This window comes from Cygnus olor, chromosome 4 (assembly GCF_009769625.2).
Source record: "Cygnus olor isolate bCygOlo1 chromosome 4, bCygOlo1.pri.v2, whole genome shotgun sequence".
NCBI classification, from domain to species: domain Eukaryota; kingdom Metazoa; phylum Chordata; class Aves; order Anseriformes; family Anatidae; genus Cygnus; species Cygnus olor.
In genome coordinates this window covers 43,654,212-43,669,353 of record NC_049172.1, presented here as the reverse complement: position 1 = coordinate 43,669,353, position 15,142 = coordinate 43,654,212, and the positions used below count along the sequence as shown (strand labels likewise).

At 43.9% G+C, this 15,142-nt stretch overlaps 1 protein-coding gene across 2 annotated transcripts in view; it reads left to right on the top strand.

Moving 5' to 3' along the window:
- FGF2 (fibroblast growth factor 2) overlaps positions 1–15,142 on the top strand; it is a 32,520-nt gene that overhangs the window by 9,999 nt on the left and 7,379 nt on the right. For both annotated transcript variants that reach the window (XM_040556397.1, XM_040556396.1), the window contains exon 2: positions 10,444–10,547. In XM_040556397.1, the coding sequence (XP_040412331.1) occupies positions 10,444–10,547 (104 nt within the window). The remainder of the gene's footprint in view (positions 1–10,443; positions 10,548–15,142) is intronic.

Genomic DNA, 15,142 nt, shown 5'->3' with positions numbered 1-15,142 from the left:
TGAATACTTACTGTGTGAGCATATGAGCACTGAAAAATACCTTTTAAAAGTGCTGTGTTTTACCTTCTCTGTCTTCCAAGTGATGTTCTTTGCTTCACCTCATTTTGTCACTGCTTTTATGTGTGTTTATTTTGCTGCAAGTGAAAAACAGTTCATAGCTGTCATGACTTTAGTGAACACACAATAGGCATAAAGAGCTTAAATTGTACAAGTTCCATATGCATCTGCTGACATTACTCAGTGATGTTATGTGGGCTAGACTGTTACAGCAGCTTTGCTTTAAAGCTGACCAACTGAAAGTGGTTATTTTACCATTTACTTTTGTGAATGCTAAATTCACAGTTCAAAGTTTAAAGAAAGCAGTTTAAAGAAACGTGAAGAATTACCTTGTTCTTGTTAAAACGGGTCCTTCAGAAAAAGTCCTAAAAAATGTGTGTACATGCATTCATGGGTTTGATAATGAAACCCTAAAACATTGTTCTCCGTCAAGTATTTGGGGTAAAGCCATTGGTACTTAGAGGTTGGGCTTTATTACCAGTACCCAGTAATGGTTCTTTGGTAAAGCTGGCAATTTTTTCTGCTTGGTTTTGCCCTCCTGACTTGAAGTGATGCGCTCAGTTCATCTGCAGTGACAAGGAGACTGCAAACAGTGGCAGCTAGGTATTTAGAATACCTTTATAAGATGTTGCATTTGCAGTGCTGGCACTTGAAATCCTTATGTAATGCCAAGCGATCGCTGTTTACTTGACTCAGCAGCACAAAATACTCGAGTTGTGTTTTGTAAGCAGCACATGGGAACTCCAGAAGTGTTACATTATTCTGAAATTATCCTTCTGCAGGATGACTTTACCATCTGTTACCTGAAGTTTGTAGGGAACGTTTGAGGATGCTGCGCGTTTGATAATCAGTGTTTCCTGAGGAGGATTCCCAGTGTGATAGGTATGTCTTAGGTGGAGTCGGATATCTGTAGGAATCGGAGGTGGGGGATAAATGAAAATAGATAGAGAACCTGAACAGGGAAATAATTTTCATTGTGCTTGGTATTTGTAATGCTTTGATTAAAGCTCCTAAGGCCTGTGAATGCCGGCTTTGTGTGGTAGGCTGGTTTAAGGGCTTGATACCCAGTTCCACAAGTTGTTATTCTGTTTAAAGCGTTGGATTTACTCTTAAGTGTAACCGGAACTTTTCAGAGTGCTCATAGTTCAGGAGTGTGTATTTTTGTTGTGGATGTTTACATTTTAAAGACCTTAGGTCTGTCTGCAAGTGGTTTTATGCCTCTGGCTGGCAAAAAGGAAAAAGATACACTTGGGATGCTGTCATGCGAAAGCGAAGAAATGTGCCTTTGTACGGGAGCGTGACTCACTGTTTCTCAGTGTGACACTTCGTTTGCTCGAGTTTTTTTGGTGGCTGTTCTGTGGTTTTTGTTTTTGAAAAGACCGCCTCTTCTGCCGAGGCTCGTTTGCTGTTTACGCGTGTTTCTCCTGTCTGCCCTGTGCACGTGTTTGGGGGTTTAGGCGGCATCTGCTTCAGCAGCTCTGCCCATGGCGGGGTTCTTTTACAACCACCCTATGAAAGCGAGCAGAGAATTGCTTTCACGTTTGCAGCCTCTGGACTGGGGATGCCTTGCATGCAAAGCTTGTTGGCCAGCGGAAGGCATTAAAATGCCTGTGAGAAAGGCACGTCAAAAAGGGTTGTAGGCTACATAAGGGAGAAATGCGGCCAAAGATGTTTCTAATTCCTAGAAATAAGGTTCAGTGGGCATCACCGGCACGTGGGTTGAGGTTTGGATCTGACCCACAGGGCAGTTTTGCCTGGCTCTGGAAATGCCAAAGCGGGGGTATTAATCTGTGTGTGTGTGTACACGTGTGTCTTTGAACCTGACCTTGGGTTTGGGAGGGTTTAGGACGCTAGGTGTGGAGCAAGCATGCCCGACTGCGCCTCGCTTGAGCACCTGGCTGGGGATAGAAGCTGCGCCAAGCACGAAGGAATCGGCAGCTTCTGCCACCGAGTACGCGGGAGGGCGTTGCATTTAGCAACACATCGTCCACTGCTATTTTGCTCCTCGTTTTCTGAACTTCTTCGCATTTCTTATATTTATTCCCTCCAAAGGTGAACCACTGCCACAGCAGCGAGGCAGCAGAATCGTCGCTGCTCTGTTCCTTTCTGAGCTGCAGGAGGACAACCGGCGTGGGGCTGGCGCAACAGCTTCACCACGGCGGTGTCGTTCGGGGGCCTCATGGAAGGGTTTTCCTTACAGGGCCTCTGCAAATATGTTGGAGATGGGCCCTGAGCCTTTGGCTTGGATTTAGCTTTTCCGTAGCAGCAGAGGCTGCAGTAATACTAGTCATTGATCCAGGGACGTGCAGCCTGGGGCTTTTTGGGGGGTACAGAAACTCTCCCTTCTTGTAAACCGAGAGCGAGGTGTTTGGCTCATGACCTTTGCAGTTCAAACAAAGCAGCTGTATACTACTGAAAACAGGGTTGTGGTAGTGTTGGATTCCTCCTCTTTTTCCAGGGTCCCTGAGCTGCTCTGTTACTTGCTGCATTTGGGTGCTGTGTGTTTGCTCTCAAGATGTTCACTATGTGCACATAAGCTCTTGGAGCACTAGCTGGCCATTGTTTTGGGGCCCAGCTTCCCCTTGGTGAAGCGTTGTCCTTCCCATCGCGTTCTCCCAGGGAGTTAGTAGTGATGTAGTCATGAAAAGAGCTTCCCTCTCCTCCTGTGTTGAGAAGGCAGTTCAAGTGAGAGAGAGGCAGAATAAGGAGAGCTGTATGTGTGCAATAACCCTGGTGTTCGTGTCTGGGACAGGCAGAGGGCGATGTCCGGGGTCCTCCAGGGAAGGGTGGCCACGCTGGAAGCGGACATCCCAGTTGCCTGGTCCAGCCCTGGGAGCAGCATTTTGGGGTGGGGAGAAAACTCTGCAGAGCATGAAAGCATCTTCTGCATGTGTGTGTGTACGGTGGGCACCGTGAATTTGTCTTGCAGCAGGACGAGGTGTGACTGCAGGAAATGTGGGTGAGCCCTCATGAGCTCGGCTTTAGCTTGTGTGTTTGACTGTAGTGAAAACGTGGCGGCAGGGTTTTCACCGTGAAGTGACAGAGGAGGTGGGGTTAGATAAGGTTCTGTCGGACCCACATTTGGTGCGGTTCTGTGAGGCCATGGGTATGCCTGCACTCAAGTCTGCAGTGATCTCTGCTAGGTTGATTGTAGTGCAGGAGTAGCTTAGGCTTTAATCACACCTTCATTTGCTGTGCAAGTGTAACCAAAGCCAGGAGCTCCTGGCATACTTTTATTTTAGGGTTGCCCTGATGTAGTAGGCAGATTTCCCATTTCCTTGTGAAGCAGTAGGAAAAAGGAGATGTTACGAATCCCTGTGGCTAACACATCTCAAATCCCACTTCCTTGAGGTGCAGGGCTTTGCCTCGAGCTGCAGTACTGCACCCTCAGGTACTGCATGCCTACCTGCCCCTTCTCGTTGCTGTTTGCTCTTTACATCTCTCAATTTTTTTCCTAACATTTTTCTGTTCCTTTCTTTCCCCGCTGTGACCTTAGCTTTCGCTCTTCCTTTGTGATATACTGTGGCATCTTAGCCAGTGCAGCTGCTCTGAGCAAAACACCAGCACACGCCGTGGCGCCCGGTGCGTGCCCCAGGCAAGGAGGTCGGGACGCAGGAGGCTGGCGGCACTGCTCCGCCGCAGCTGCCAGCACACGTCTGACTGGGAATGCGTGAGAAAGGTGGTACTAGCTCAGCAGCGAGTGACTTCCAGAATGGGCAGCTCCTTCTTTCTGAACTATTAGGTTGCTAGATTTTGCCAAGACCTTCTAAACAAACAGATTTTCAAGGAGTTTTTTGGATGAACCCTTCATGATGCAGAGTAATGAGACCATTTGGGATTATTTAAGTCAGTGCAGTATTATTTGGTCTGGGCTGTTACAGAACCTTTGTGGGGTTGGGAGAGGGAGAAGTCCCTTAAAAGGACTTTTAAGAGTTTTCATCTTACACGTAACATTTCAGTTCTGGCACTCAGGACAATAAAAGACCTTTTGGAAAATGTACACAGCTGCTGCATTCTCCACATCTGCAAGCATCTTTTCTGTCTGCGTTGTGCTACTTGGCCCTACAGCTCATTACTGGACTACACAGAACTGAATTGGAAATTCTTTCTGAGCTCTTTTAAGCAAGTGTGGGGAAGATGCAGTTAGTGCAGAGATGTGATGGAAGCCCTGCCAACCACAGGGCTATTGAATACCACTTTTCAGCTTTCGTATTCTTAGAAAAGCTTCTCGTAATTGTGAAATAAATGCCCGTTTACAACCCTTTCTCAGATATACTGGCCAGTTTAACCCGCAGTTTGTCAATCTGCCCTGACCATGCATCCTTGGTCACGTAGGTGCAATTATAATCTTTTGTCCGTGGTCTGCTAATAACACGAACGCATGCAGGAGTCTCTGCTGGTCACAGGGCAGTAACACATCACTTGCTATGGGATCTGGGCCTGATCTTGGGGCGGGGGGGGGGAGAAATTCTTGACCTTGCTGAAGATGCACGTCAGGGAGTGGCCTTGAAGAGGTTTGTTCTCTTTGGATTGCCTTAGAATTAAAAAAAAAAAAAAAAAAAAAAAAGGCCACTAACTCCTCCTGTCTTTCACATCTTTCAGATGCCAGTGAGAATCCCTTTGCCTGAGTGTCACTAGTTGAAGAGTGCACCTGAACATTTCCTGTGGTAATGGAAAGGAGGCTGGCTAAAACAACAAAAAAAAAAGTTGTTTTTTTTTTCTTGTATAATCATTTGTGTATATATACATCAGTGTATACATATTCTCGCGACACGCGGAGGCTGTGTTAACTATGTCCCACCTCTGTCCCGTTTTAGTACTTGTGGAATGCGCTCAAGCCGCATCCAGAGTGATGTCTTTTCCTTGTTAATGGCTGCTTACATAATGTGCTGTATAGAGATGGAGGTAGCATGATGAGCAAGGAGTCATTTAACTAAATCAAAATCAGTACTGGCAGCTCTGAGGATGAGGTTACCCGTACAGCTCTAGAAGGCATCACTAAGCCCTTAGTGATGGCTCGGATGTGCATGTCAGACAGCTGGGTGCTGGGTTAGGGCTCCTTTTTCCCAGTCAGACCCCCTGGAAAAATGTCCTGTCAAAAATGAACGTGGTCAGAATTTTCATAGGACCTAGAATTCCTGTGTTTTGGCTCAGCTATCGTTCACGTACATTTACAACCACTTTCCACAGCACCCTCCTAAGTTCTCCATTTGTCTGTTGCATTGAGATGCGGAGGTTGCTGTGGATCCCTGTGGGAGAGCTCAGGCTCAGTTAGCTCTCAGCTCAGCTGCCAATAAGGTGCAGAATTGCCGTACTTTGGAAATGGGATGCACCACCCTCAGCAGCTGGAGAAGGGATTTGAATGCAGTCTGCCTGTGGAAAGCGCTTTGCGGTTCCAGAGGATGACAGACTGAGATTTATTTATTTTTTTTGTATGGGAATCCTTTCGCAAAACTTGGGAGAAATTCACGGTAACAGAATGACTGAAAAAAAATAAAAATCTCTGGACCCGTAACTAAAAAAAAATCTCCTTTGCATGTTTCCCTGTGATGAACACTTGAAGATCTTTTTAAGATCTTACAGGGGCTTGGCAGTGCTGCTGCTGTCTGGGTGAAGTAACTGCAGAAGGGTTGTGGCCAGCTTGCGGCACCCTACCTCAGGGTTTACTTTGGCACATGGGAATTGGAAAACGTGGCTCCAAGGAGAGCAGTGTGAAGGGATCTCCTGATGTCACCTGTAGGGTGAGCAAGGAGAGATTTGTTCATCGTGTACCTTCTTACGGTTCTTTTCCCTACGGTTGGAAAGTTTATCAACACTGTTTGCTTTGGGCCAGGTATTGCTGTAAGAAACAACTTTCTGGTTAAGGACATGTTTAATGCAGCCTGTCCCAAAGGCAATAAATATCTATCAATTACTTTAATTTTGTCTTTCTGTGGCTAGTTATCTTTCTGTCGTACAATGTCAAGGCTTTATTTATTTATTTGTGCTTTTATCAGTTTGGTTTATCAGAGAGCAGTACTGTGGCTTCTTCTGGGCTTGCCATCTTGTCTTCTGGGAGCATCTTCACTGCAATATTATGGATCGTGTTGTTATATCCACGCATGGCAGTTTGTTAACCAGTTCCTTTGCGTAGGTAAAAGTGTTGTGGTTATGCTAAACGCAGGAACAAGGAAACTGCTCAGAGGAGAGTTTTATTGAGGATACTTTTATAATCTTGGCTTCAAGTTTAACAAGGTTGTGGCAGGAGGTTTCGAATTCATCTATTGTCGTGCAGTGCCTTAACTTCATCTTTCTTCCATTCATGTTTTCTAACCCAAAATTTTTTGTATCTTCCCAAAGATACCTCTTGGCATTCCTCACAAACTAAAGGGCACGCTACGGATGTGAGTAGTGAGATACGTGATGCTGTGCAGGAGGGGGACTCTCCCAAAGGACTGCAAAAAGAACTGGGAAAACGTGCCTTTGGGGCCCCCACTTGTCAGTTCGCTGGTTCACAACACTCAGTGCTACTACTTTGGGTTGCACGTTCCTTAATTGATCTACCTTTTGTCAAGGGGGAAAGAAATCTCCCCTGCCGTGGCAGCTGGTAACTGCAGTTTTAAGGTGCAGGGTGATTGCTATCGTGTCTCAGCGTTACCCACCATCGTTTCTAAAGGTCTTCATGCAGCTGGTTTCGAGGTTCAAGTATGCTGGAGACAAACGTTGCGGCTAGGTCTAGAATGATGGCTCATGTCTGAACCATTGCTGCTGGTGACCTTAGGGCTGTAAGAGGTGCAGACCATCAGTGTCAAGCATTATGTTGCACTAAGTTGCATTTAGCTGGGCCTAAAAGAGTTGCTTCTGGGGCTGATGGCGTGGTCAAAATGCGTTTCATTAGCAAATGCGTATTATGTCTTGGCATCTCCAGATCAACGTAGCACTGCTGCATTAATAAATCCTTAAAGTAACGCTGAAACCTGGAAGATTTAAGGTATTACTTTGGCTCAGCTTATTCATGTGTTTTTCAAGTTGGAAAGGGAAATCCAGAGAAACTGGTTTGGGTTTGGGGGCATTTAGTGAGTATTGCAGTGCATTTCTGACTCGACGGGATTTTAATTTTTTTTTTAAGCGGAACACTTTTTGCTTCTCTGAGCCATGCAAATATTTTTACAGACCTCACAAACTTCTAAAATGTTTGTTTTTACAGAATGTGAACTTCTGGCCCAGTATGAAATTGTAGGAGTTTTTTTTTATTTATTTTCCTTTTGTCAAGAGAAAGTCACGAAGAGTAATATAGCCATGCTCCAGTAATTAATGCTGCTTTTCAGATATTTCACACAGCTGTTTCTTGTTAAGCCTGCGGTGAAAGCTGTGTGCTTGGGCACATTGCAGAAGTCCATTCCCCCAGTCCCTGCCCAAAGCACTTCTCCACCTTCTGGTTCCCCGGCAGGCAGGGAGCTGCACTGACTGCTCGTGAAGCTGTTCACAAGTCTGATCTGGGCCTAGTGATACGGGGAGAGCTGTGTGTTGGATATGGCGTTCTGGGCTGAAACGAAACATTTCAACCACCTTTTTATGACTGCAGTTTCGATATTCCCTGGAAGTGTTATTAGTGAATTCCGAGTTTGTTTTGTTTTTTCTTGCAGAAAATGGCAGCAGGCACGTAACTCATAAGAGACCATTTTAACACAAACGCTGCACTATAAAGAAGATAATGTGGCTTCAGTTTTATATAAAAAAAAATAATGGGCTTACTAGAGACTCCTATGTCTGCCCGTACCTACAGAAAGATCAAATGGAATAATTACAAAGCTTGACAAAGGGGTTGCAGCAGTTATCCAGAAGGTTTCATCTTCTGATATTCTTACAGTTGGGATTGCTCCAGTCCTGTCTTTCGCAAAAGCAGAAATAAAACAAAAAGTCTTTCGCTTGGGCCGCAAAAACCGTGTCCCCCCCAGACCAGAAAGTCAAATAAACAGCAGCCTCCCTCTGACTCTCCAGGAGTTCTTCCACTCCAAAATTTACCATTGTTTCAAACGTTTACTGCTAGCTTAAAAGGTGAGGCTTTATAATAATGCATCTTCACACAGGAGAACCAGTAACCCTCCCTGAAAGCAGGTAGGCGAATGAAGCTTGAATACACATGATGCCCATCAGAATTGCCCTGCTGAGCCACAAAAACAACCTTGCCATGCAGACCAGACCCGCGGGTGAAGCAGACCAGGGGCTGCAGGCTCTTGGCAGCGAGCCTGGGCTGATGCAAGGCTGTGGCTGAGTGCTTCCGAGTGAACGGAGCATAGCTGTCATTTCCTCCCTCTGGGCTTTTATCGTGGTCAGATCTCTGCATTGCATCTCCAAAGATATTTTTTTTTTCATATTATTATTATTAATACTAATTCCCAAAATAATTTCTGGAATGAAAACAGAGGAACGAATAAGTTCCAATCCCGTTGGTTTGGAAACGCCGCCAGCCTCCCTCCAGCTGAGTCATATCCTTCACTCTGACACCTGACGGGGACGCCGCCAGCACCCGCTTGCAACACCCCGATGCTTCTTTCTTTAGCTGTGGCAGTTCTTTGGCAAAAGTGTCCTTTCTTTTTTCGTGCCCCGAGAAGGTGAGAAGCTGTTCCTTAACTGTTCCTCGTTTCGGATGCCTGTGTTGCAATGAGCTTGCTTCCTGCTATGGGAGTACTGTTGCTCTTAAAAATCCCTGTTCAGTGCGTGTGGATGAAAGCACAGCATTGTGCAGAGAAATTGTATTTATCTGGGAGTGCTTCTAGGTGTTAGGAGGATTTGTGGCTCCAGTATGGTCTGGAAGTAGTGGCCGTCCAGAATAGAGGGAAAGCTAGGGAGTTTGGGAAATCCAGTTGTGCTCTGCTGTTTCTGAAATGTTTGTTTTGTAGGAGAAATCTGATTGAATCATACTGCTTGTGCAAGCTATCTCGATGGACTGGAGCTGCAGGGAACAGGCTTATTTTTCTTTTGAGGGCAGGGGGCAGGGCCACATGTAAAGCTGCAAGCACTCAGAGTACCTGCTGCAGTTGCTGTATGCACCTTTTCCCCTTTTCAAGAGATGTTTTAAGTAATCGGAGTAAGGTTTTTCAGGGGGAGATGTTCTAAAATGGTTGGAATAGAGCAGTACCTCCTGTGAGGTTTAGGACAATGTGCCCGTGGCTTCCTTTCCCTCCGTTCTCTCCCCAGAAAAATGGAAGTTCCAGCACAGCCTTTCGACTGCTTTTGAGCCTCAAATACCTGAGGCACGTAGAAGATGCTTGGTGTTTTTCTCTGGGGTACTCAGTGTAATTTCTTGTATTGTTGTATTCTCAGGCCTGTGTAGCTAATGGTTGAAAAATCTGGACTTGGAGCTATGCAGTCACAGATACGTGTGTCGAAGTGAGGCAGAAATGCAATGTACGTGCAACTTCTGGCTTGCGTTCAGCTCTGCCAGCCACTGACAGGCTTGGTGCGTCTGGTGTTCTGAGGGCAGTGATGTGAGCAGTCAGGGAAGAAGAAGGAAGGAAGCTTATCGTCACAGCTTGAAACAGGCCACAGGCAAAGGGGAAAGTGTGTCTGTGTGTTAATCTAAACTACTGGATTTGCCTCGTGACTAAAAAAAATCAGTTCAAATTTTGTTCTGATTCATAGGCACTAGCTAAAAGCTATGGGGTGTCATCCTACAGATTCTCAAGAAATGACTGGTCAGAGTTTTTTTAAATAACTGATTTCAATGCGTCCACTTTTCATGTTCCTAATTTGTATAACACCAACTATTGTGGCTTTGCTGTCCTCATTTACATCTGCAGTTCTTTGTTTTCTTACCGTAACCACCGGTAGGATGTCATAGTGTAAACTAATTGACACTTTTCTGTCAGGTACTGCTGGAACATCTAGTGAGTTCCCGCAGGGGTGTGGTCCTGAGTGGCCCTAAGCCTTAACCATAGCACATACAGACTCGTGCCTGTAAGCACTGACAGTCCGGCCATACAGAATTCCCTACAGCATCCCATCTCTGATGCTGTTCTATAAACACTGAGAAATATCTCCTTAAGAAAAGTAACATGAAAAGTTCCCGTCTATAAGCAGTTAATGGTGCCATAAGAGGTCCTGTAAGGAATTTTGTGGGGTTTTTCTTAATTGCTTTTATATCAAATGCATTATAGGAGAATAACTTACTGTTGCCAACTTGACAATAGCTACTTACTTTGTAATAGGCTTTTCTTTTTTTTTTTTTTTCTGAAAAAATGGGATCAGAAAGCTAGATACAGATAGTTTGCTAATCTTGCTGCAGGATTGCTTGCTACCTTGGGCTTGCTCTGGTTTTAAACTTGAAGTAATAGGTTTCACTGTCAAGTGCTGAAATATCACTGTGGACGTGAAAATTTACTTTGTCCTTTTTTTTGTTCACAGTCAAACTGCAACTTCAAGCAGAAGAAAGAGGAGTGGTGTCGATCAAAGGTGTAAGTGCAAATCGCTTTCTGGCTATGAAGGAGGATGGCAGATTGCTGGCACTGGTAAGCTGCACTTCTGAATGTATCTCTGTATCCGCATGGTGAGGTCCTCCTCTCTGTGTTGAGTAACCTCTCCTGCAGCAGGACTTGCTGAGCTACTGCATGTGTGTCATATCAGGAGGATTTAGTTCTGCAAAACTTGTCAATTAATTGAACTATGACCTAGGAAGAGATGGCTGTTTCTGCCCTCACCTACAAGCAGCAGAGCACGCTGCAGGATTTAACTGGAATGGCATTGAGAGAGAAGAATCATAGTGACCACCTGGGGAAGGAAATTAAATGATGAGAACAAACAAAGAGTAAAGTCTCTCCCTTTGTTTCCTCCAAAATAATTTTATTCTCTTCCGCTTACTTTCACATGAAGTGATGGTAAAGACTTTTGAAGTAAAGCCAATTTTTAAAAAACTTTGACTTTTGTTGTTCGGTAGTAATCTATATAAATTGTTTTGTCACTTTCCTTTTTGTGGAGAATCAAGTTTTTTTGATCACATACCTCCAAACTAGAGAATTGGCAAGAAAAAACATTTTTGCAAATTTTAAGTTAATTAAAACTAGTCCAATAAGACTAATTTCAGTTTAAACTCCATGCTTTTTTATTGCTATCACATTACTTTTTAACTGTGTTTTAAAGCCAGTGTTTAGCAGAATCTGAATGATAATAAGATCTCCTAGGGCTAGATTTTAAATCGTGCTTTAAGAGCTGCAGTTACAGTCATTTTGCTTACGAGACACAGACGCTGTAAATCTCTTGTCCATGTTCATAGCTTTGAATACAAACAAACTTTAAATGCTTGTGTCCAGTGAAATACCACTGTGGAGCATCCCACTAGAATTTTAGTTTTAAATTAACCCCGATGCTTTTGTATCTGGAAGATGGCCAGGTTTGGGTTCTGAGTGTCCCAGCTGACAACATGAGGAACAGGTGTTAATGATAAAGCCAATCACTAATTCCAGCTGAACTGCAGCTCTCCCTGCAAAGGGCTACAGAAATTACCTCTCAGCTCAGGCACTCCCTAAATGAAATAAGTCCGAAGGCAAACAAAGTATTTCAACAGCTTTATGTGCGCTGGAGCCTGGGTGTGCTGCTCAGCCATGTAGCGCACTGTCTCCTGCTCCTGGAAGCAGATTTTGTTTATGCCTGGGAATACAGTTAAATAACCTGTTTCAAGTTACAGTGTTATTTACTTGGACATTGTGTGACAGCTCAGTTGAAGAAAATGTGAGTAGTGCTCCGCAGAGCTATTCTTGAATTAAGGATAATTGGGAATTTCCTGTGGCACTGGTGTGCTGGCGTTCGGCTTCCTGTTCAAATCGCCCTCCTTAGCCCAAGCAGCAGCGAATGGTCAGAATAGACATTTAGCATCATTTGCAAAATTACAAACAGTCACGCGTGTTTATATTTGGGATTTGCAGCCTCCCGCTGCATAGTGGTTCTTGGTTGTGCTGTTTGTGTAGAACATGCTTCTGCTATATGCAGTGGCTTTTCTGCACACCTTGTGTAAGGTGATGGAGAGTCATGTTGGAGGCTTAGAGAGCCTTTTACTTGGAATTACTCTCTCTCAGTCTCGTAAAGTTACCATGTTCTGCTTCTCATTTGAACTTTTTTTCTTCATTTTATTTGTTTTTGGAAACAAATATGACTTGAGCCATATTTGCTGCAAACATTGCTTCCTGCAGCTCTTTGTTTTTGCTATTTGCAGATGAAAACTCTAAGAAGATTTTGTTCTTGGTCCAGCCTGTTTCACATCTACTGAATACTTCTGCAATTTCATGATTATTCTCTGAAGCGCAGACAATGTTTTCCATGAGGAATTCTGTAATATGCCTTCCAACATTTTGTGGCCAATTGTGCCTCTACTGTTTTCTGCCTATAAACATGTTCATGGAACTGTTAATAATTGCCAGGATTTCTTTTTCAGTTTGAGGAGTGGTGTTTCAGTGAGAGCTTTGTAAGAGCGTATTCTGGAAATCTTTGTGGTGAGGTGATCTCATCAGTGCACATGAGTTTGTATCTGAAATCTTTGGTTATTTCTTTTAAAACAGTATTGGCCTTTCACTTCTGAACACCTATTTAGTTCTCCATTCCAGTAGTCGTTCAAGTACTATTCTGTGCTTTTCCATCTGTAGTTTTCAGTAGTGTACTTTTAGATTAAGAGAACATTTGAGAGGTACATTTGTTTGTGGAATGAAGAATCCTAAACATTATGAAACCTTCACAAATTTCTGTGATGAAACTGCTGAAAAAAAATTTCCTTTTTTTTTTTTATCATCTGGTAACATTTTTAATCACCAGTACATTAGCGTAAGCCGATGTTTCTTCCTTGTTCAATTTTGTGTTCACATACACTGACATGTTGCAGAGACCTTGCATAATGAACAGTGTGCCGATCTTCGAGGGTCTGTTATTTTGGGATGCTGTGATTAAGAATCTCTTTGGTATTGCGCAGTTGCACACTGACTTGAACATCAGATAAAACAGTCTCTTGTCCCAGATACATTTGGCACTTGGATAATAGCAAGCTCTCTTATCTGTATTTGCATGTTGCTTTGTTGTGGAAGCCAGCTTTCCGCTACGTGAAACAAACTTCTTAATACCCAGCAATCAATTCTAATTTGGAGTGGGCTTGCTGTTCTTCTGTAAACACTTTTTAATGTCTGTCTTGTTTCTTCTTTTTTATTACTTTCTGGTGTCAAGGATCAATTTGTGTAGTATCCTTGTTTTATAAACATACTGACATCTTCATAAATACTTGAAAAATTATTGTCGGGCTTGTTTTTCTTCTAGTTGGATGGCTTTGTAATTACTGCGTCATGATGTGTCTTCATGGTTTGCTCCTAGTTCGATTTTGCACAATGGTTTATTGCACAGGCAGCATATCACTTCTTGCATGGTGGGTCATGTTCTTGTCTCGAGAGCTGAATGAGACTTTTAATTAAGCTGGTTTGTGCTGTTTGCTAACAGATTCAGTTTTTTAAATGAGATTTTTAATGGAAAAATTGCACCATTTCTCTTCTGATGTGGCTACCGTATCTCATTTTGACTTTGCAGTTTCATTAAATTATTCCAATTGAAATATTTTCACTTTCTGGAATCAAACATTTTCGATTATTTCATTTTATGAAGAAACTTATCAATTTCCCATGAAAGGAAGAATTGTCATCTTGACTGACTTCTATATTTCACAAGTAACTTGTTGCTTAATTATGCGACCTGTCCAGTCCATCCGTAGTGTTTATGTGGCTGAGCTGTGACCAGGCAGGCTTTGTCAGACTGAGGGACTCGAAGGGAAGATTTTTTTCTTTTGATGCTAGGGATTAAGAATGTGGCACAGGAATATTGTGAGAACAGTGTTCATTTCCTGATCTTTTTATAGTTTTAAAGGGTAAATTTGATCACAACCTTTTTCTAATCCATTGGCTCTAGTAGTTCCAGGCTACCAGAACCTCCCTCTGGTTTCAGTTTTGAGAAGGAACAAGCGTGAGGAATTTTAATTCCTAATTAGCGTCCGAACCGTCACAACCAGTTAATGCTTATAGTGTTTGATATCGAGGCAGATGCAGTTTGTGCTGAAAACGAACCTGTGTGAAGGAGGGAGGGGGAATCCTGCCACAGGAAGCGGCCTCCCCTTTGGGCTGCCACGATGTCAGCCGCGGCCGAGTCAGGGTGAGGAGCTCTGCTGCTGGTGAATACTCCTGCACCCAGGGCTTTATTATTTGCTCGCTTGGCTTTCTTTTGGCTGGAGGCCTTGCTTGGCAGTAGACAAAATATTTACTGGCGGAAGGGGAGGCCCTGCAGTCCTCGCTGGGAGCGCTGCTGCGTGCGGCAGCCCCAGTATTTTCCGTTTGCCTACCCCTGTCAAAAAGGGCCGTACAGTTCGGGTGTTTCGTGTTGAGCTGTGAAACCTTGCTCTGCTGGGCCGGCATGCGTTAAAAATGTAAACATGGGTATCCAGCTGCTTGCTGGTGGCTGTGTTTAACAAAGGGGGTGGCTGGCATCCTGGTCCTGCTGGGCAGCAGGCCTCCTGCCTCCCTGTCACCTCTGGTGAGCGCTGAGGGACGCGTGGCTCGTGAAGCACGAACCTTCATTTGTCACCTAAATGCTGGCTCTTGTGTCAAAACATTTACAGTGGTGACATACTACAGCAAGGCACTCATGTCATGTGTGCTTTGTCGAAAAATTAGGACTTTAGTGGCCAGAGTGAACCACGTGGCACCTTGTAAACTATCTTTATGAACCCTAGAAAATATGTTTTTCTTTTTCATTTTCCTTTTTTCTTTTTCTTTCTCACCCTTTTTGGTTCTAACATCTATGAACTGCCTGAATGTGCGTTTGGGGAGTTGAAGCTATTTTACTTTTTAAACCTGAAAAATATGAAGAAGGTGAAATAAGCATGATGCATTTCTTTGAATTCTGGTTGTGTACTTTGAGGACTTAGTGCGCAGGGGTGTGTGTGCAAATTTGCCTTTCGTCTGCACTTGGAGTCTGCAAGTGCCTGCTTAAATTCACTGTGGTTTTCCTTGCTAGTGGCAGTTGAAGCTGGGCATGACAGGGTATTTATAGGGATTCGGTCTCAGTGCTTCTGAGTATTTATAGGGAT